At 33.7% G+C, this 23,928-nt stretch overlaps 3 protein-coding genes across 10 annotated transcripts; 2 read left to right on the top strand and 1 right to left on the bottom strand.

Annotated features, from left to right (window-relative positions):
* Nucleotides 1-74: 74 nt before the first annotated feature.
* On the bottom strand, nt 75-5,814 carry tk1 (thymidine kinase 1, soluble). The gene is made up of 7 exons (XM_067387655.1): nt 5,657-5,814; nt 5,425-5,456; nt 3,868-3,981; nt 3,698-3,791; nt 3,476-3,565; nt 741-860; nt 75-569 (listed from the first exon to the last, which is right to left on the bottom strand). The coding sequence occupies exons 1-7, from the start codon at nt 5,720-5,722 to the stop codon at nt 390-392; spliced, it is 696 nt and encodes a 231-aa protein (XP_067243756.1). The 5' UTR covers nt 5,723-5,814; the 3' UTR covers nt 75-389.
* A 124-nt stretch (nt 5,815-5,938) lies between these two features.
* afmid (arylformamidase) lies at nt 5,939-13,919 on the top strand. 2 transcript variants are annotated; one of them, XM_067387652.1, is made up of 11 exons: nt 5,943-6,211; nt 8,124-8,214; nt 8,516-8,620; nt 9,845-9,893; nt 10,125-10,210; nt 10,285-10,357; nt 10,433-10,530; nt 11,238-11,316; nt 11,467-11,602; nt 11,683-11,787; nt 13,312-13,915. In XM_067387652.1, the coding sequence occupies exons 1-11, from the start codon at nt 6,182-6,184 to the stop codon at nt 13,339-13,341; spliced, it is 882 nt and encodes a 293-aa protein (XP_067243753.1). In that variant the 5' UTR covers nt 5,943-6,181; the 3' UTR covers nt 13,342-13,915. The 2 variants fall into 2 exon arrangements, with proteins under 2 accessions (XP_067243754.1, XP_067243753.1); XM_067387653.1 differs by lacking the exon at nt 8,516-8,620 and having other exon boundaries at nt 5,939-6,211; nt 13,312-13,919.
* On the top strand, nt 13,323-23,923 carry cant1b (calcium activated nucleotidase 1b). 7 transcript variants are annotated; one of them, XM_067387649.1, is made up of 4 exons: nt 13,323-13,384; nt 19,726-20,367; nt 20,480-20,683; nt 22,981-23,922. In XM_067387649.1, the coding sequence occupies exons 2-4, from the start codon at nt 19,743-19,745 to the stop codon at nt 23,349-23,351; spliced, it is 1,200 nt and encodes a 399-aa protein (XP_067243750.1). In that variant the 5' UTR covers nt 13,323-13,384; nt 19,726-19,742; the 3' UTR covers nt 23,352-23,922. The 7 variants fall into 7 exon arrangements, with proteins under 7 accessions (XP_067243750.1, XP_067243749.1, XP_067243751.1 ...); XM_067387648.1 differs by lacking the exon at nt 13,323-13,384 and adding an exon at nt 14,293-14,425; XM_067387650.1 differs by lacking the exon at nt 13,323-13,384 and adding an exon at nt 14,372-14,425 and having other exon boundaries at nt 19,729-20,367.
* Nucleotides 23,924-23,928: the final 5 nt, after the last annotated feature.

Here is a 23,928-nt window from a genome sequence, read left to right as displayed (position 1 = left end):
GTATTCTTAATTAAAACAAATGAGTCTGATTATGAAATGTCATTTTTATTTGCATGCATCTGTTGAATTAACTTCTCATGTAGCAAATCCTAAAAAATTTCTCATGTGAAAAACACAGAAAAACTAAATTTTAATCATAATGCGTCACTCCATGGCAGTGTTTCAGGATGTCAGCTGGTTGTGTTAGACACACTTAAATAGTTTAAAATCATTTAAATTAAAATACGTACAAAGGACTGATTTTCAAACCGAAGATACAAATACATTATCTTGCTGGACCCACTTTAAAGTTATTTATAGGAAATCAACAGCATATCAGACACAGAAATAAACAAATTAAGTGCCAAACTCTCGCTATAGAGAGGTGAATCTATACAGTCGTGTTGTGCTCAGAGGTGAAGGGAACCAAAGAGTTTGCGTGGAACACTTTGATCCAGAGGTTTTCCTGACATTACGTGTGGAGGAGTCTCCTCTCTCAGCGGGTCACGGTTCTCCTTACACTCCGTTAGACCGCCGTAACATGTCCGACACGCAGCGTGATACATATCAGCGCCGCCGATCACCTCCACCTGAGGAAGTGAAACAAAGACACGAAAACAAAAGTTGCTGTGAGATTTCAGTTCTTCTGACAGGATGAGGATGTGCCGCTGAACGCTTCCGCTGTGAGAGCAGAACAGCTGTCAGACCCGCTCGAATCAGAGGGCGTGTTCAGATGTCAGTTCAGACGTTTCTGTCCTCACCTCTTTTTCAGCTCCCAGTCTTTTGGTATAAGCGGCTTCTTTGAAGCACTGCATGCAGACGGCGTTCAGCTTGACCACGCTCTCCGCTAGAGGCACCAGATTCAGGATGTTACCAAAGGGCTGCAGAGAGACAAGGGTCAAAGGTCATCAACACTGCTCAAGAATAAAAATGTATTAATATATAAAAAATAAAAATAGATATACAAATACACACAATATATAGTAAATATGTATATATTAAATATTTCAAATATAATTTATATTAAATAAAAGCATATAATATATAGTAAAATATACATATAAAATAAATAGAATGTATATAAAATATTTATACAAAAAAATACTATAAAAATATACAGCATGGTAAAAAATTAGTAAATTAAATATATAAAGAAATAAAACATGTAAAATAAATTTTAGACAAATAGAAATATATAGAGAAAAATCAAATTTATATAAAAAACCTAAAAAAATATAAATGGTAAAATAAACAATATGAATACAATTTAAATATATAGTAAAGTAAAAAATAAATAATGATAAAATATGTATATATTAAATAATATTAATGTAAATTAATATAATTTATATTTAATAAATGCACACATATTTAAAACAGCATAGTATAACACAGCATATATTTATATAAAAAAATCTATAGTATAAAATCTATAAAAAATATTTTCAATATATTTTATATTAAATAAAAATATATAGTAAAATTAGGGCTGTAACGATTCACTCGTTTTCTCGATGCATCGATTATAATTCCCGACGTTGCATATGCATCAATCTTGAAACATGTTTTTTGAATCGTGAATCGTTTCTTTCGGTCGATAATCGATGTAAAATGTAAATAATCGGATTAATCGCGATTCTATAGTGATTCAGTGCTTTAAAATATATAAACATTACATTACTACATGCGCGATTTGATGGAGACGTTGTGCGCTGTCATTTTGCGCCTTCCCTCACAGCTCTCCTTCACAGACACGCGCTGCACTCTTTACCGCCTCTCGCTGGATTGCGCTCGCGCTCAGTTCGTAGCCCACGTTTGAGTTCTCCTCAGGACGACCACTGCTGTTCACATGAGCATAGGACAGTTCTCTATTAAGACAACAATAGTGCCGAGTCAGACTGCTCAAGCCATTGATAAAGCTGCCAAGTCATTGCGCCGTCACTACTGTTGAAATAAAACGCTTTTATCGCGTGGAAAAAGTCGGAAATGGTTCATTGACATTACCTGAGCAGTTTCAAGGCGCGCATTTATTGCATGATCGGAGCAAACACATAATGTAAGTGTCTAAATGCATACGCACAGTTCAATGAATGATGAGATTATTAACTTAATGTCATTAAACTGAATATGCGAGGAAACTGCTGAAATAACTACACCATTAACAACACTGAAATAAGAGTGCGCGGTTTATCAATCAGATGCGCGTTAAAGTTGCGTTCGTTACTATAGTAACAGAACTATAGAAACCCAGCGCGTTTTCTTTCAGAATTACCATAAGGAAAATGTTCCATATAAAGAGAACAAAGATGGCTTTTATAACTATTCTGTGAAGAAAAGTTAGTTTAAGATTAGTTGGGAAAGTGCATGATAGTCTCTCCATGTAAGCATTAGTATGTTTAATGTACCTGGAACGGTTTAATAAGGTTGTGTAGCCTTTAATAATATCCTCCACTATATTTAACATGAACTAGGCCTAAAAATACTTTTAAAGCCCTTTTAAAGTTTTGTTTTATGTAAATTTCCACAAATGCCAATTTTTATAGGCTGTTAAAATAAAGTTATGTTGCATCATTGAGAACTAACATGAACCAACATTAACAACAGACAAAAGGGTTTTTCCATTTGTTCGTTTGTTTTTGCCCTTACTCTCTGACCCCCTAAAGGCCGCTGTATAATTCACACCCTGAATAAGACACGTTGAGGGAAGCATTTCAATGTCCCTATAAATGCATATTAAAAAGCAGAATCACATCGAATTAATCGGATCGCATCGAATTTTAATGTGAATCGTCTCGAATCGAATCGTTCTGAATTTGCAAAAATCGTTCTTAAATCGAATCAAACACCCATGAATCGAATTGAATCGCTACCAAAAGATTCACAGCCCTAAGTAAAAAACTATCATATAAAATAAAATGTATTTAATATATAATTTATAATAAAAACAAAAATATACAGCATAGTAAAAAAATATAGTATATTATCTATAGTATAGCAAATTAAATATATAAACAAATAAAATAACGTATATATTAAACAATTATTATAAATATAATTTAAAAAAAAATGCAAAAATATTGCAAGTAAAAATAGAAAAATAAACTATATAGTATAGAAAATAAATTAAATGTATAATAAATAAATATTGTAAATATAATCTATAAAAAACAAAATCACATAGTAAAATATATATAATATAGAAGATACAATATAAATATAACATTAATTAAAAACATTATGTAAAATTAATTATAAATATTTATAATATAGAAAACATACATAAATAATTTGTGTGTGAGATTATATATATATATATATATAAAATACACACACACAGCAGTCAACATTTGAAGTGGATCAAAAAAAGTTAATCAAAGCTGTCCCAAGAACTTTTTTGATCCACTTCAAATGTTGACTACTATATAAATTACACACACCTGTGTATATATATATACATATATACACACACACACCGCCAGATCCATCATAATTATACCTTTCTCTGGAAGGTTCCATCAAGCGCTGCTACTATGACAGTTTTTCCCATGTTGGCCATTTCTTCACAGAACTCAACTGTGTCCGGAAACTGCAAAATCCAAAGATCTGAATTATTATAAAATACATTACAAACCATAACATTAGACTGAAACAGCAAGGAGCGTCTCAGTAAATGGAATAATGATTGACATAGACTTTCTGCATTTTAACAAAGACGTACAAACTGTCCCTCGTCGATGCCGATGACACACGCCTGGAGGGCCAGAGACTTCACGTCACACAGACGGTTGGCGGGAACGGCATCCATCGTGCTCCTGCAGCAGAAACCACAGCGATCCTCACACAACCACACTTTAACACACCAATACACCTATCGTAGAGATACCTTACATGTCATGTGTGGCCATTCCCGTCTGTGAATATCGAGTGTCTTTGGCATATTTAATGACCAAGCAGGAATACTGAGCCACCTGGAAGCGCCGCACACGCCGCATCAGCTCAGTGCTGGAGACACACACACAAACTCATTAACACTTCAATTAAAGGTGCAGTATGTAAGATTTCTGTCCACTAGAGGTCTATTAAAAACAAAGACGTAGTTTGATGATGGCAAGTTGGAGCGTGGAATCTTGGGACATGTGATCTCCACCTCACAGCCGGTGCAAAAGAATAGGGATTGGACTCGTGAAGAAATCATGTTCATGGATATGATTATTAACGTTACTGTAGTATGAAGCAGAGCAGGAGCGAGTGTTGTGGAGCTGAACGAGGAGCTGGAGCGATTGATCAACACCGGCCTCACGAGCAGCAGGACTTTTATTATGACACCGTTGCCGCTTCCGCTTTTCCGGTCATGAGTATGAGGTAACGCAGCTCTGTTTATCATATTAGATACATTTGAGAGTGTTGAAAATGGTGTTATAACGTTACTCTGTGCGTTCGCTCGGCGGCTGCTGTGAGACACTGTTACACACTGCAGTAAGATAGATCCATTTTACAATATCAGATTAAATGCTGGATGATTGTGTTGATAAATGACATGCAATTCATTTTAAAACGTATTGTATGATGGAGAAAATGCTGTATTACTGTTACTAAAAATGAAGCTGCATCTGATTATGTTATGTTAGCTACTTCACAAAATAGTGTTTTTCTCTGAGGCATGTTAAAGCATGAGACTCGCAAAAAAATAAGAAAATTAGATTTAAACAATAAGACTAATCGTGTTGAGCTATATAACAATAATAATGTCTATAAATATATCAAAACAGTTGTTCTCTTGTCTATTAAAACATGTAAATATTAATGAGTCTGATGTTCATGGTTTCTACAAAATAAAAACAGAAACCGAGGGTAACGCGGGTATGACGCCATTGACAGGCGACTCCTCACACGTCCCGCAGCCTTGGTTAAAATTGCAATTTTCTCACGATTTACAATTAGTTGCAAACATTTGGGATACTGTAAGTACTCAAGTGAACAAAATATATAACACTGGCCTAGTGGTTTTACAGCAGAAATCTTACATAATGCACCTTTAACTCAACACCAGGAGATTCCCTGATTATAAGAAATCTCAAACTTAATATGCATCAGTGTTTAGAGTCTCTGATATTAGGAGTGCTTTACATCTTGGTTTACTTTGAGTGTTTGACTGCATTTTTCAACAATTGACCCCAAACAATGTCACTTTCCTAATACCAATGACGCGTTTTTATTATAAACAGAGGAACAGCTAAATTTAGAAAACTATTATATAAACAGCACTGGGAGTCTGTGAAGACAAGAGACATTTTTCGCGCTAGAATCCTGCTGGCTTTGTTACATTGTAACCTGAAGAGCATTTTGGCGCCATCCTCTGAACCAAAACATAGTTTTTTTGAGTTTTACCTTCATATTTCATAACATAACATAACATGAATGTACTGATGATTTATTAATTCTTACCTTTTCCCTGAGAACATCGGTCCGAAAATAACCTGAGAAGATGACAAAGAGGTGGTGATGTCATTAATATTTACATTTACAACAGCTTCAAATCTACAACAAAACCTAAAAACATCACGTCCAAACGAAGAGCCACACATTATATATATTTAAATATAATAATTGTCCGGTAAGTTAAATCTTCACAGACTCGAATGAATCGAAAGACATTAAATTGGAGTTAAACGGTCACCTGGATCTGTCCTCTGGTCTTCCGTGGGGAATTGGGTAAAATCTTGGCTACATTTAAACAATCCATGTCTTTTATTTCTTGTTTTTATGACTATCTCAGCGTACAGCACGACTCACAGCAGGATTTGAACATCCCGCCATCGCCAGTTTCTCCTTTTATTGTAGCTGTAACGTCACACTCTTCTCGACCAATCAGGATAAAGGGCGCGCAGCACAGATCTACAAAACAAAATGTCCGTCGATCCAGTGTGTTTATAACTCATGACTGAATCTGACGTCACGGCGGAGGAAGCTCATCATGAGGAAGTGTTCAGGCGGGAAACAAATTTTTTTTTTGTTGTCTAAACTCTGTTTACTTTTAATACCCATTAATTTGGTACAATTCTGTGCCTAATTAATCAAATAGACGGTTAATAGAATGAAGAATCACATGACTTCCACACGTGACGTGTTTTGAAACACTTAATAATTGACTGTGTGTAAACAAACATGAGATTCAAAGGTCTCAGTCCAGCAGAAGATCATCATGACCGACTGGAAGGAAATGAGCAAAGATGTGAGTGTTTTCATGTCAAATCAAAGATTATTTATCAAATACACAACAATACAGTAACAAACAGGGATGGTTGATTATGAAATGTGTCCATAAACTACTAAAAATTCATTCTGCCATTTATAAGAGAAATGTTTCAAGTGCCAATTTTAATATTTTCACTTTAGTGTTTTGTTTATAAATTATTATTAATGCTGTCAAATCGATTAATTGCATCAAACATAAAAGTTTGTAAATATATAATTTTATACACTCATATAAATGGACCATTCTATAGAATTGGTTCTAAGTCCGAGTTTTGTATGTATGCAAATTGTATAATTCTCATATTTTCAGAAAGTTTTGAATTTATTTTGTTTCCCCAAATTTGTCACTACCGAAACACAATAATAAATAATTTAATAAGAAGGGTTACATTGACCTATTGAGATCTTCCTCGTAAATATATTTTTTGCTATTTTTTAAAAACAGTTTTCACAGGTAAATCAGTAACAATTACAATTTGAACAATATTTCAAGTGTGATTTATGAGATTTGTTGTATTTTGAATCTTTCTTTGTAAAAGTCATAAAGTTTATCAAACTGATTTCAAAGTGAAGGATTCATTAGTTTGAATAAACATTGAATCAAACACTATAATAACATCTGAGTTGATCATTCAATATACTTTATTTTTGACAAATCATCTCATGTTTCGGTCGTGACAGTAATGTGTTGGTAGTGACCACATCACATGACACAATTTAACTTGCATACTAAAACACTAATGATTTGCATAACTGTACTAAAATTGTTTATTTCCCCCAAATGCATGATTATATGTTCCCTTTTGTCACTACCAAAACAATTACAACTGAAACGTGGTGAAGTTTCGGTAGTGACAATTTTAGGTACTGTTTTGAGCCGCTCAAAGATGATAATCAGCACATGGTTAGCTAAAACAATGATGTCACAACCAAAACTTCACCATGTTCGGTAGAGACAGTAATGTGTTGGTAGTGACCGCATCACATGACACAATTTAACTCGCATACTAAAACATTGATGATTTGCATAACTGCACTAAAATTTAGTTTATTTCCCCCAAATAAATGATTATGTGTTCCCTTTTGTCACTACTAAAACAATGATGACATGTTTCGGTAGTGACAATTTTCGACACTTTTGAGCCGCTCAGAGATGATGATCAGCACATGGTTATCTAACACAGATTTGAACAGTTGTACACAGAAAAAAAACTACTTTTTATGAAATAACACCCAAGATTGTTTGCTTAATTGCAGAAAAAGGTGTTTGTTAGTGACGTTCCTTAAAGCTACATGCAGATTTTCAGACTTCTGAACACATTTAACTCAGAATGATGATCTCTGCTGTGAAAGAGAGACTGTGAGAGACACAGGAATATTTCTGATCAGAAATGTAGAAGTGTGTTAAAATCAGTCTCAGTTTGTTTCGGTAGTGACACGAAAATACACGGCACATTTTTTTTAACATAAAGTTTCATGATTTAAAAAATACAATATTTTTTTAACTTTACTTTAAAAAAATAAATAAAACATATGTTTTTAAAAACAACAATGGGAAAAAAATTCAATATAATTTTTACAAATTGAAATCTATGATTATTTTGCATTTTTAATTCTATAACAACCGTAACTTATGAGTTGCAGTATTCTACGCTGTTTTATTCGGCACAAATTCTGTCAAATATAAAATCAATCATCCTGATATTACATACATGCAGTAAATTCACATATTGTGCACTGTGTGCATGTTACATGCTGCAGTATTGCTAGTATGCATACTGTAATTCCAGTGTCTTACCAGCAGGGGCTGCTGTGTGTGTTTATCTGCGGGTGAATGTGTGTCCAGCTGACTCACTCATTCACTCACTCACTCTCTCTGTTTTCGACAGGAGCTGGAGCTTCAGTACTCACCGAGTCGCTGGTCACACAGGATGTCCGCAGGTGACGTGATCAGAGCCCATGTGGCAGCTTTAAAATCAGGTGAGTGTGTGTGTGTGTTTACTATGATCAGTGTGTGTGTGTGTGTGTGTGTGTGTGTGTGTGCTGGGAGAAAGATGAAGACTGGACCTTCATTTCATTCATGAAACGCAGTGAAATACCTCATCTTCATCTAATACACCGTCATAGATGCTCATCAAGCGGAAAGCAGCGCATAAATGAGCCTCGAGCACGTGACCTACATCTTTGACAGGAGCTGTGCACGAGGAGCTGGACACTGTTGACTGTGTTTACAGGCTTCTGTACAGTAATACTGAATTTAGAGGTGTGTGTGTATCTGCAGGCACAGAGAAAGCTCGAGCTGTCACTCACACTCTGATTGACGTGCCGTACGGTGAAGGTGACGGAGAGAAACTGGACGTTTACATTCCCAGCAGCTCTAGTCCAGGTGTTACATTTATTATAATGAGTCTATAATTACGTAACAAACGTCACACCATTGTTATTTTATTGATATTTTGAATTGGCGTTTATATTTTTAGTTTTCTTGTTTATTTTAGTTTCATTTTTAGTAATTTTGTTGTTGTTTTTTTGTCATTTTATTAGTTTTATTTAAATATTGCTAATTAGGTTTAATTTATTTTTTATTTCAGTTTTAGCTAGTTTTAATAATTTTAGTGCTTCAACTTAAACTTATTTCAGTTTATTGCAAAGGCAACATTTCTAATTTTTAATTTGGTTTAATTTTTTTCAAATAATATTAAGCTTTGTTTTTCAGAAATCAATTATTTATTGATAATAACCCTAATAATAATAATAATAACCAGTAGTTTGTTTTGTTTATAGAAAATGGTAAACACATTTTTAGTTTGTTTTTCTAAAGTATTAATAATGAGAACTGTATTATATATTAATTTCAAATATGTGTTAAGGGATAAATCACACGTCAATGAGTGAATCTCATGTTTACTTTCAAAAACAAATGTTATATTTTGCAAATTAGCATAGTAAAAAAGAAAATTAAGCCTATTTTTAGTAATATTTTAATGACAATTAACTGCATTTAAACTCCAAGTAATGTTACTGTAAAATATGTAATAAAATAGTATTTTTTTATTTTTTAATATATTATATTATATTATATTATTATTTTATTTAATTTTTTAATTTTATATTATATTATATTATATTATATTATATTATATTATATTATTTTATATTATTTTATTTTATACTGTCAAACCAAAAATGAATCAGACATTTTTGATATATTTTTACTAGTGTGTGCAGGACACTATAGTTCATTTATGTAAGTGAGGATAGCAAAAATTATACCCAAAAATACTTCATACAGTAAAATTGATAAAAATTTGGAACCAAAAATTATTCAGACACTTTGACCTGACCATGTTTTCTTAAGTGTTATCGGACATAATTAAGATAAATTTTTTCTGACACAGTTTAACTCTGAGATCTTGTCATATTTTATTACCATTTTTTTTTAAACTATAGTGAATTAACTGAATGAAATTTTTAAGCTGTCTGAATAAATTTTGGTTTGACTGTATATATGTATGTGTAAAAAATATATATATAAAGTCTCTGCATGTGTTTTTCTGTCATTAGCAGGTTATTATCAGTTATTACAGATTCTGTGTTGAATGCGTTTCAGATCTGCCGCTGGTGATTTACTTTCATGGAGGTTACTGGCAGTTTCTCAGGTCTGATCCTTCGCTTTCTCCAGAGACATTTTCATGTGATTTTCAAACCAAACATCACATTTGCATTGAGAGCATGTCCTCGTCTCGCTGACACTCGCAGATTATTGTTGTGTAATATAATAACCGGCGTGAAGAAAGTGTCCGTATTATCGTTAATGATCATTTTTAAATATTGAACAAACTTTCTATATCAGTGACACTAAAACTAGACTGGTCTGTTCCGGGTCACAGTAAGGACGAGTCCGGGTTCCTGGCCGTCCCGCTGGTCCAGAAGGGCGTGGTGGTGGTCGCCGTGGGTTACAGTATCGCTCCTAAAGGTACGGCTGACACGTGCTGATCCGAGCTGAAGAGAATCGTGGGAAACGGATATCTTGTTTGTGTGTGTCTGTAGGGAACATGGATCTGATGGTGTCACAGGTGCGCAGGAGCGTGGTGTCAGTGATCCAGCAGTACTCGCACATCAGGTCCGTTCATGTGTAATGTAGAGAGGTGGCTGATGGGACGTCTGTCCTTCATGGTGTTTCTCTGTCCTTCTGCAGTGGGCTTTACCTGTGTGGTCATTCGGCCGGAGCGCACCTGGCCGCTATGGTTCTGTCCACCGATTGGTCCCAGTACGACATATCACCGAAAATCAAAGGTGTGTAGATGGAAATTAAAGGGTTAGTTCACCCAAAAATGAAAATAATGTCATTAATTACTCTCCCTCATGTCGTTCCACACCCGTAAGACCTTCGTTAATCTTCAGAACACAAATTAAGATATTTTTGATGAAATCCGATGACTCAGTGAGGCCTGAGCAATAACATTTCCTCTCTCAAGATCCATTAATGTACTAAAAACATATTTAAATCAGGTCATGTGAGTACAGTGGTTCAATATTAATATTATAAAGCCACGAGAATATTTTTGGTGTGCCAAAAAAACAAAATAACGACTTATATAGTGATGGCCGATTTCAAAACACTGCTTCAGGAAGCTTCGGAGCGTTATGAATCTTTTGTGACGAATCATGATTCGGATCGCGTGTCAAACTGCCAAACTGCTGAAATCACGTGACTTTGGCGCTCCAAACCGCCCCCTAGAGGAGAAGCATTGAAATTACAAAACATTTTGAAAGAGTGATGTTTTAACGAAGCCTCGTTTACTGAAATAACGTGACGAATCACTGTGTTTTGGCACTAATTGTGTTTAAATGCACTTAATTACTCATTAAAGTTCATCAAAATCTCAAATATGATACAGTAGCTTTAAGGGTTAAAAGTTGTAAAGTGTGCATCTTTCTTTCCACTCTTGATTTAGTCATTTCAGTGATTTTTGGAGGCATTTCTTGTCATTTGCTCTCAGGTGCTTTTCTCGTCAGCGGCATTTATGACCTGCAGCCCATCCTGTCCACATATGTGAACGAGCCGCTGAAGATGAACGAGTAAGTGTCTCTGGTTTATGCGCAGTCTTTGAACACACATGAGCTGCTATTTTTAAAGATCAGAAACCGTTCCCTAACCGACCTGTCAGAACGGGTTTTGTAACCTGAATGAATGTGATGTGATTTGTTTGTGTAATGATTGTGTTTCAGGGAAGTGGCGTTAAGGAACAGCCCAAGTCACTTCCTGTCGCAGCTCAAAGTCTCGTCTTCTTCCTGTGACATCATCGTCGCAGTGGCGCAGAACGACTCGCCCGAGTTCCGAAAGCAGTCGGAGGAATACTTCAAAGTAAGTGTGAAGATGAAACGACATTTACTTCCCCACATTATTATTAAAGTTGCAGAAGATGAAGTGTTTTTGATCTTTAGGCTTTGGAATCCGCCGGTCTTAAAGTCTCTTTTGAAGATGTTCCCAACACTGATCATTTCAGCATCATAGAGCAACTCGTCGATGAGAATTACCACCTCACAAAGGTTAATTGCGATTCTTTTTCTTTTTTTGCCTAATTTTTTATATCTATATATATTTAATTAATTATTTTTTTTACTTTTTTATTAATAAAATATTAAAATGTCTTGATGTTTTTTTTGCCTGATATATATATATATATACATACATTAAACATTAAACATTAAATATTGCAAATTAAATATTTCAGTTAAAATAAAACAATTGACTTTCTTGATTTCTTAATTTTCAATAATCATTCTAATCCGTATCGCGATTTCAGTTTTAATTCAGTAATTAGTTCAGCCCAAGGTCATTTTATGTCTTTTTAGACTAGTTTATATTTATTACTGGTCATAATTTCTTATCTTCTGAATAAGAAAAAAAAGTACATTAGTAATCAGATTACTTTTTTGATGTAACGCGCATTAGTAATCATTTACATTTTTTAAATAACGTGTAAACGCATTGCAAGCAACGTGCATTAGTAATCAGATTACTTTTTAAAGTAACAAGTAACGCATTGCTAATAACGTGCATTAGTAATCAGATTACTTTTTCAATGTAACAAGTAACACATTACAAGTAACGTGCATTAGTAATCAGATTACTTTTTCGATGTAACAAGTAAAGTAACACATTACAAGTAACATGCATTAGTAATCAGATTACTTTTTTGATGTAACGAGTAAAGTAACCAATTACAAGTAACGTGCATTAGTAATCAGATTACTTTTTCAATGTAACAAGTAACACATTACAAGTAACGTGCATTAGTAATCAGATTACTTTTTCGATGTAACAAGTAACACATTACAAGTAACATGCATTAGTAATCAGATTACTTTTTTGATGTAACGAGTAAAGTAACCAATTACAAGTAACGTGCATTAGTAATCAGATTACTTTTTCAATGTAACAAGTAACACATTACAAGTAACGTGCATTAGTAATCAGATTACTTTTTTGATGTAACAAGTAAAGTAACACATTACAAGTAACATGCATTAGTAATCAGATTACTTTTTTGATGTAACGAGTAAAGTAACGCATTGCAAGTAACGTGCATTAGTAATCAGATTACTTTTTTGATGTAACGAGTAAAGTAACCAATTACAAGTAACGTGCATTAGTAATCAGATTACTTTTTCAATGTAACAAGTAACACATTACAAGTAACGTGCATTAGTAATCAGATTACTTTTTTGATGTAACGAGTAAAGTAACGCATTGCAAGTAACGTGCATTAGTAATCAGATTACTTTTTTGATGTAACGAGTAAAGTAACCAATTACAAGTAACAAGCATTAGTAATCAGATTACTTTTTCAATGTAACAAGTAACACATTACAAGTAACGTGCATTAGTAATCAGATTACTTTTTCAATGTAACAAGTAACACATTACAAGTAACGTGCATTAGTAATCAGATTACTTTTTCGATGTAATGAAGTAACCCATTATAAGTAACGTGCATAAAGTAACGCATTGCAAGTAACGTGCATTAGTATAGTTTATTACTGATCACAATTTCTTCTTATCTTCTGAAGCTCCTGCTCAAGATGATGGGGAAAAGTTGACGATTGTCAGATTACCCAGAATGCACTGCTCTGGAACAGACCTGTGAGTTGACCTCAGAGCGACCTGACTCTTGGTCCAATCAAACACTAGTATTAAATGTGTTTATCATCATCATACGTTTGTGTATGTCAGTACATTCAGAGCTGTGTAACGTTTTCTGCTACGGTCACATGACTGTCTTTATAATGTTATTTAAATGTTTTACCTATGAGATGATTTCAAGTGACATGCAAATGAGATGGATCAGTTGATCATATAAAGTCACAAATGAATGTTTATTTGGTTTTAAAGGTTGTACAAAAGTGTTTTATTTCAAGTTTTAATTGAATTGGCTGGAAAAACAGGATTAAACAGGTCTAGTCCTGGTCAAACCGGTCTGGTTTGATGTTTCAATGGAATTTTAGCTACTAATCAATCGTCTTACTCGACTGGATTCAACATTTTTATCAAGATAACTCTATGTGAATTTGTTAGTGTGTGTAGTTTGAGGCATTTTCAGTTCAATAAAATGCTGATATGAACACAGTTGTTGTGATCAATGTGTTTGTTCATGTCACAGGCCGGTCCAGCAGATAATAGAGATATTGTCCATAAAAACAACACAGTCTCTGTTTTGGAGGAGCGACACTATTTAAAGGCAAACTCACTTTTTTACTCATTGTAGACTTATAATATTCTTAACATTTATTTCAGGTCTATTTTATGACATTAGATGAGTTGAATCCAAAATCTCATGAATATTATGATGTTGCTTGGCGATCTTCCTCACTTTCGGGTTGCGTAACCTAATTAATATGCAAGAGCGAAGTCTTCAGTGATTGGCCAGCTTTCTTGGCACTCGTTTGCCGACGTCTGCTTTCAACCAATCAGCTAAGCATACTGGGCGAGCGTGGCGTTACGTAATTAATATTCAAGAGCCAAGTCTTCGGCGTCGCGGTTGATGGGCGGGGCTTCGCGTTACCGGTGTGTTGGCAGCCGGCGGTTCGTTTCTTTCTGAACGGCGAGGAAACAGTGTCGGAAACACAGGATGGAGCGGGGATGAAATAACTCGTTATCACACAAGACTAAACTGAGAGAAATACAGTAAGTATATGATGTAATTTGATAGAAATATTGAGGAAATTCAGAGCGGTTTGTCCTCAGACTCACAAAGGGTTAAATTCAGTTATTCAGCAAAATACTGCCGGGAGTTTCTTCAGTTTAATGTGTTTTTAGTTAAAATTACATTCTCCAAGAACTCATTATATCATCGTCCGAGTCACTGAGGGATATAAAAACATTTAAAAGCTCATAATACACTTAGTTTCGTTTATAACAGTGTTAAAGTCACTTGATGAGGTTTATGTTGGGGAAAGACTCCGTTTTAATACTTCATTAGTTATTTAGTAAACATTTAGAAAGCTTAAATCTATCAGATTGGATATCTGTGATGAGATTTAATGCACTGTGTGTTTGTGTATGTGAATAAACTATGTAAATAAAACTGCGCGTGTGTGCAGGAGCTCTGCGCATGCGCAGATCACGGCACTTCCGGGCTTTTAAAGTTTAATTGTCTCCCACTGCAGCAGCAGTAAAGATGTTCAGAGTGATTGATTGCATGATCATCAAAGTTAGCCAAATTATTACAACTTTCATTCATATTAACAAATATTGTAACATTATATCATGAGTTTCAGACTTTAATGACTCTAGAGATCACCGCTTATAAAAGTTATAACAACTTTCACTAAGAACATGATCTAACATTACTGCAATATATAACGATTAACCGTGCATTAGTAGGAACATAAGTATTATTAACCCTTTCATGCATAAATAGACAACAAGATTTGAACTTTTTTTTTAACCCATTATTCAGAGATTTTCAGATGTCCACTTGAGTGGACAGTATGCACCTGAAAATATATTGTATTAAACAATATTAAATGGTAATAACATAGTAATACTAACAAACCAATGAATAAAATTTTATAAAAACATGTAAAAACTATATACAAAAATATAATCCTGCTTCAGTTATTGCAAATGCAATTGATTTTGTTTCCGCTCAACCTGCAGAGAGAGAAGAACTTCATACGAGTTGAATGTCACGTGTCTTTGATGGAATCACGTCTTCATGTTCTGATATCAAAGATATTTATAACCAGTGACGGTCCAACTCTGTGGAAACCAGACTCTGACTATTTGGAAAACACTCACACTTCCTCTAGTCTACCAGAGTATGTCAATTTACCATTAGCAATTCTGATTGTTTAAAATGGACAAGTTTCTACTGTAGCTCTTTAACCTTAGACTGAAATCTAAATTGATCTATTGATGTTTTCAGACTGTGTAAAAACTAGTGATCAGGTGTTTTCAATCTCATCTGAAATGAGCAGTGTTGGGGTAACGCATTGCAAGTAACGTGCATTAGTAATCGGATTACTTTTTGATGTTACGAGTAAAGTAACCCATTACAAGAAACGTGCATTAGTAATTAGATTCCTTTTTTAATGTAACGAGAAAAGTAATGCATCGCAAGTAACATGCATTAGTAATCAGATTCCTTTTTTAATGTAACGAGTAAAGTAATGCATTGCAAGTAATGTGCATTAGTAATCAGATTACTTTTTCGATGTAACAAGTAACGCATTACAAGAAACGTGCATTAGTAATCGATTACTTTTTAGATGTAACAAGTAATGTGCATTAGTAATCAGATTACCTTTTGATGTAACAAGTAACACATTACAAGAAACGTGCATTAGTAATCAGATTACTTTTTCGACGTAACAATGCATTGCAAGTAATGTGCATTAGTAATCAATTACTTTTTGATGTAATGAGTAAATTAACACATTGCAAGAAATGTGCATTAGTAATCAGATGACTTTTTAGATGTAACAAGTAATGCATTACAAGTAATGTGCATTAGTAATCAGATTACTTCTTGATGTAACGAGTACAGTAACGTGCATTACATGATCAAATTACTTTTTTAAAGTAACGAGTAAAGTAACGCATAACAAGTAACGTGCATTAGTAATCAATTATTTTTTGATGTAATGAGTAAAGTAACGCAATGCAAGAAATGTGCATTAGTAATCAGATTACTTTTTCGATGTAACAAGTAATGCATTACAAGTAATGTGCATTAGTAATCAGATTACTTCTTGATGTAACGAGTACAGTAACGTGCATTACATGATCAAATTACTTTTTTAAAGTAACGAGTAAAGTAACGCATAACAAGTAACGTGCATTAGTAATCAATTATTTTTTGATGTAATGAGTAAAGTAACGCAATGCAAGAAATGTGCATTAGTAATCAGATTACTTTTTCGATGTAACAAGTAATGCATTACAAGTAATGTGCATTAGTAATCAATTACTTTTTGATGTAATGAGTAAATTAACGCATTGCAAGTAATGTGCATTAGTAATCAGATTACCTTTTGATGTTACAAGTAACACATTATAAGTAACGTGCATTAGTAATCAGATTACTTTTTCGACGTAACAATGCATTGCAAGTAATGTGCATTAGTAATCAATTACTTTTTAGATGTAACAAGTAAAATGCATTAGTAATCAGATTACCTTTTGATGTAACAAGTAACACATTACAAGAAACGTGCATTAGTAATCAATTACTTTTTGATGTAATGAGTAAATTAACGCATTGCAAGTAATGTGCATTAGTAATCAGATTACTTTTTCGATGTAACAAGTAATGCATTACAAGTAATGTGCATTAGTAATCAATTACTTTTTGATGTAATGAGTAAATTAACGCATTGCAAGTAATGTGCATTAGTAATCAGATTACCTTTTGATGTTACAAGTAACACATTATAAGTAACGTGCATTAGTAATCAGATTACTTTTTCGACGTAACAATGCATTGCAAGTAATGTGCATTAGTAATCAATTACTTTTTAGATGTAACAAGTAAAATGCATTAGTAATCAGATTACCTTTTGATGTAACAAGTAACACATTACAAGAAACGTGCATTAGTAATCAATTACTTTTTGATGTAATGAGTAAATTAACGCATTGCAAGTAATGTGCATTAGTAATCAGATTACTTTTTCGATGTAACAAGTAATGCATTACAAGTAATGTGCATTAGTAATCAGATTACTTCTTGATGTAACGAGTACAGTAACGTGCATTACATGATCAAATTACTTTTTTAAAGTAACGAGTAAAATAACGCATAACATGTAACGTGCATTAGTAATCAATTATTTTTTGATGTAATGAGTAAATTAACGCATTGCAAGTAATGTGCATTAGTAATCAGATTACTTCTTGATGTAACGAGTACAGTAACGTGCATTACATGATCAAATTACTTTTTTAAAGTAATGAGTAAAGTAACGCATAACAAGTAACGTGCATTAGTAATCAATTATTTTTTGATGTAATGAGTAAAGTAACGCAATGCAAGAAATGTGCATTAGTAATCAGATTACTTTTTCGATGTAACAAGTAATGCATTACAAGTAATGTGCATTAGTAATCAATTACTTTTTGATGTAATGAGTAAATTAACGCATTGCAAGTAATGTGCATTAGTAATCAGATTACCTTTTGATGTTACAAGTAACACATTATAAGTAACGTGCATTAGTAATCAGATTACTTCTTGATGTAATGAGTACAGTAACGTGCATTACATGATCAAATTACTTTTTTAAAGTAATGAGTAAAGTAACGCATAACAAGTAACGTGCATTAGTAATCAGATTACTTTAAGTAACGCTTAAAGTAACGCATTGCAAGTAACACGCATGCAAGTAAAATGTTACTTTCTCCACATTTTGATTGAAATCATGATTTTATGGTATTATATATATTGTAGTTTAACGTAGTATATGTAATACAACATATAAAGTGTTATTTGAACAAACTACAACATTATTACTAGAGTTTTATAGTTGAACTCTGTCCGCTGGTCTGATTTGATTCATTCTGTGAGAGATCAGATACAGAGAGAACTTCATGTTCAATCTGGTTTTCAATCATTTACCTAAACAAATCAGCTTTTTTTTTTTTTTTTTTCAAGAGAAACTTGACCTAAGATCTACACACCTTTAGAGGGATCGCAAAAACAGTCTGTATAATTCATTATTAGAGCGAGTCTTTAATCTTCGGGTTGGTCCTGAGAACAAATGAACTCTTTAATCAAGTTTCACATTTCTGAAGGTATTACCGATTTAGAGAACAAATGTGGTCTCGGGTGTAATAATGAGGTGCTTTATACGGTTTGAAGCTGTGTGATTTGCATGTTTTGTGTCTGAAGGTTAATGTGTATTTCAGTAGGTTAGGGTTCAGTATTTGCCTCGTCACTGTTGCGTGGCTCAGTGATCTCAGATGAGCACTGGGAGAGACTGATAATAAAGACACAAGAGAGACGACAAACACTGAATGAACACCAGAAATGAGAGGCAGAAAGAGAGGTAGAGAATCATTCATGCTCCTCTTCAATGGGGCTTTTTATTTATTACTATATTAGTTTGTTTTTGAGAAGAGTGAGTTGTTGTATTTGGACATTAAAGAAACTATTATTTTTGGGGGGGAATGATGGAGTAATTTTTATATTCTACATACAGTTGGATCCAAAAATCTGTTAGTGAAAATACTTCTGTTTTGCACGTTTTTAATTTATTTACTTATTTGAACAGATTATGGTTGCCATAACTAAAAATAAATATGAATTTAATTCCATTTACTTTTAAATGTACTATTGTACATAAAGGTTTCATGCTGTTGGCTGAAGTTCAGAACGATGTTAATTGTGTTATAATTGCTCACTTTTTTTAGACTTGTTGGTTCACCAGATCAGTCTCTCACCTTTCACAGGTAAAGTCATGGTTGCCGTGCCAACGATTACGTAACGTGTGCTGTGATTGTTTGACAGGTTTGTGTCGCAGAAGTGTTTTGTGTCACAGTTAAAGCTTGTTTTCTGATGTATTGGGGATTCCTCAATGAAGCGTGTAGTAATGACTCAGCCGTGTTTTTCCCTCGTGACATCGTTACAGTGATGTTTGCTGTTGTTTCAGTGCTGCAGCGTTCATGGGAAAACTCATCAAGATATTTAACGAGCTCAGACGTGATGTTTCAGACCACATGCTCTTTATCAGACTTGATTTTTGTTTGGTTGTGTACCTGATTTTATGGATGTGCTTTCTGAGTGTTTGAGCGTTTATTTGAAATGCCTGCAGTAAATATTTCATGCGTCAGACATTTGGTTTATTATGATCAGCATTCCCGTTCCTTAAGGATTTTAAAGATTTAGGGTCTTGCATTAAATCTTGGATTTATATCCCAATGTGAGCGATGTTTTATCATGGAACGAATGATGAAATGACTGTTGATTCTCTTCTCTGTGTCAGTAGGGAGCCGTGACTCCATGCACTCCATGCGGGTTCCCGTTCACGGTGACTCCATGTTCTCCTCCATCACCAGCTCCGTCTCCGACCCCCGCTTCCGCTTCCGATGGCGGGCCATCACCGTGGCGATCCTGCTGGCCCTGGGCGTCCTGCTGTACCTGCACCAGACATCGAGCGGCTCCTCTGAGCACGGCTCCGACAGCCAGCGCTCGTGGCGTTCCAGCCGGGATGTATCGGGCGTGATGGCGGCGGCCGAATCGGTGGACTCGCGTTACAACGACACATACCCGCTCAGTCCTCCGGAACACACGACCAGTGGCATCCGCTACCGGATCGGAGTGATAGCAGACCTGGACACGAACTCGCGCAGTCAGAAGGACAACACGTGGTTCAGCTATCTGAAGCGAGGCCACCTGCTGGTGTCCGACAGCGGGGACAGCGTGTCCGTGGAGTGGGATCCGGACACGGTGGTTCTGGAGAGTCATCTGTCGGAGAAGGGCCGTGGCATGGAGCTGTCCGAGCTGGTGGCGTTTAACGGGCACCTGTACAGCGTGGATGACCGCACCGGTGTGGTGTACCGGATAGAGGGCAACAGAGCCGTGCCGTGGGTCATCCTGACGGACGGAGACGGCAGCGTGTCTAAAGGTTGATAAAACTAAACGGATACTATAAGGAGTGAATTTTAACTTGCTGTACTGCTACATGCTCAAAAGTATGACCCTTTGACCTTTTTGTGACCTTTGACCCTTCGTTGCAGGTTTTAAAGCGGAGTGGTTGGCTGTGAAGGACGAGCGTCTGTATGTCGGTGGTCTGGGTAAGGAGTGGACGACCATCACCGGAGAGTTTGTCAACAATAACCCGGAGTGGATTAAGGTGGTTGGGTTTCACGGTGACGTGGAGCACGAGAACTGGGTGCCGCGATATAACGCGCTGAAGAAAGCAGCTGATATTAAACCACCAGGTGAGTGGACAGCATTTATACATGCATGATCACATGACCGGCTGCAGCTGGAGAAACACAAACTCACTCTGACGGGACACTGACGTCCAATACGCTTAATTTCTTAAAAAACTGAGAAAAAAAAAAAAAAAAAAATCAGACTAATAAAATAAAACACACATAATGATAAATTCACCCATGTAAACCTGTTTCTGGAAAATGTGTGTTTTAATAAATACTAACTTATATATTATCTTATTATATACTATCTTATAAAATGTCTTCCATAAATAGATAAATATATATATATATACATTATGCATTGTGTGTATATTATATAATATATATATATATATATATATATATATATATATATATATGAGTTTATATAATGTTATATACTATCGTAATATTTATATATATATATATATATATATATATATATATATATATATATATATATATATATATTATATATAATCTTTATATTATATTCTTAACATATACAATCATATATTCTTATTATATACTACTTTATATATATTGTCTTAAATATTACATACTATCTTGTATATATACACTGACTTATATGGTATATACACATATTTATTATATATATAACTATATTATATGTATATATATGTATATATATATATATATATATATATATATATATATATATATATATATATATATATATATATATATATATATATATATATATTATATATTTCTTATATACTATCTTATACATACTGTCTTATGTTATTCAATTTTATACATAAGAGTATATAATATAATATAAAATAGTATATAATATATAAGCTTGTATATAACATAAGACAATATATACAAGATAGTATAAGACAGTATCTATAAGATAGTATATAACAATATACTACATAAGAATGTATACTATATTATATATATTATTTACTATCTTATGTAGTATTTGTTATATATCTTGCATATCATATATACTGTCATATATATATATATATATATATATCTTATGCACTATATTATATACTATCTTATGTAGTATATATTGTTATATAGTATCTTATAGATACTGTCTTATATATTATATGCTATCTTATATAATTATACTTTATATTCTCATATATACACTTATGTATACTATATTATTTACTTTTATAGTATATGCTATATAATATCTTGTATATACTGTTATATATTGTTAAATACTATATTATCTTATATATTATATGCATTTATATAATATCTTGTTATATACTAATATCTTAGTAAATAACAACTTATAATATACAAGTATATATTATATACTACAATATAGTATGTTATTTTGTATATTATATACTTTAAGTGTGTGTGTGTGTGTGTGTGTGTGTGTGTACAGTACAGTACAGTACAAAAGTTTGGAACCACTAAGATTTTTAATGTTTTTAAAAGAAGTTTCGTCTGCAATTGTACAATTGTACAAAATATTTGTGTACAATATTTTTTTTCAGGATTATTTGATGCATAGAAAGTTCAAAAGAACAGTGTTTATCTGAAATCTAATCTTTTGTAACATTATAAATGTCTTTACTGCCACTTTTGATTGATTTAATGCATCCTTGCTGAATAAAAGTTTCTTTAATTTCTTTTAAAAAAAATAAAAATAAAAATTCTTCCTGACCCCAAACTTTTGAACGGTAGTGTATAATGCTACAGAAGCTTTGTATTTCAGATAAATGCTGTTCTTTTGAACTTTCTATTCATCAAGGAATCCTGAAAAAAAAAGTACACAACTGTTTTCAACATTGAAAATAATCAGAAATGTTTCTTGAGCAGCAAATCATCATATCAGAATGATTTCTGAAGGATCATGTGACACTGAAGACTGGAGTAATGATGCTGAAAATTCAGCTTTGATCACAGGAATAAATTACACTTTACTATATATTCACATAGAAAACAGCTGATTTACATTATAATAATATTTCACTATTTTTACTGTATTTTTGATCAAATAAATTCAGCTTTGATCACAGGAATAAATTACACTTTACTAGATATTCACATAGAAAACAGCTGATTTACATTATAATAATATTTCGCAATATTACTGTATTTTACTGTATTTTTAATTAAATAAATGTAGCCTTGGTGAGCAGACGAAACTTCTTTTAAAAACATTAAAAATCTTAGTGGTTCCAAACTTTTGGACTGTACTGTATATATATATATATATATATATATATATATATATATATAAATAATTGTGTGTATATTATATAATGTCATATACTATCTTAATATATAATCTTATATCTCTTTCTTCCTTGTCTCAGGTTATCTCATCCACGAGTCGGCCGTGTGGAGCGAGCGTCTCCAGCGCTGGTTCTTCCTCCCTCGTCGCGCGAGCTCAGAACGCTACGAGGAAACCGCAGACGAGCGTCGCGGCACAAACCTCATCCTGAGCTGCTCGCCTGACTTCAGCCAAATCTCTGCGTCTCGCGTCGGCCCGTTGAAGCCCACGCTCGGCTTCTCCTCTTTCAAGTTCATCCCAGACACAGATGATCAGATCGTACTGGCGCTCAAATCAGAGGAGGACGCGGGGCGGATCGCCACCTACATAACGGCCTTCACACTGGACGGGCGAATCCTGCTGCCTGATACCAAGATCGGAGACGTCAAATATGAAGGACTGGAGTTCATATAGACACAGAATGATCAACGATTGATCGACACAAGCTGACTGCGCACATGAGACTCATCCATGATCAGTGGCGTCAAAATAAATTTATTTTTTAGACACAAAACATTGTTTTGTGTGACGGACGTCCTCAATGTTGGACGCGACATTCACTACAGAAGCTCAGGGGACTGAAGCAACGGGAAACAGATGCAATAATAGAGGAAATCTCTAACCAAACTCTAGAAATGTGGAGTCTAATATTTCCAATAATCGTCTTAAATAATTATTTGCCTTTATTAAAAACTACAAAACCTCAAAACCTTATTTTATTGACAACACTTTACAATAAAGTCTATGCATTAGATAACATGAACTAACAATGCACAATATACCAATCTTTAAGTTTAGTAAATATTAATAAATGCAGTATTGTTAGTTCATGTTAACAAATGAAGTTTTATTGTGAAGTGTTGCTGTTTGTCGTTATTTGTTGTTTTTTTAGTGTATGAACTACACTGGACATGTTTATATGATACTTATTTGATTTATGGCATTAATATAAAGATAATCGTGAGACATACATATTAAAATGAATATGCAA

The sequence above is a fragment of the Chanodichthys erythropterus genome, chromosome 6, assembly GCF_024489055.1.
Source record: "Chanodichthys erythropterus isolate Z2021 chromosome 6, ASM2448905v1, whole genome shotgun sequence".
NCBI lineage: Eukaryota > Metazoa > Chordata > Actinopteri > Cypriniformes > Xenocyprididae > Chanodichthys > Chanodichthys erythropterus.
The sequence above is the reverse complement of the archived record's forward strand: the minus strand, read 5'-3'. Positions and strand labels throughout refer to the sequence as shown.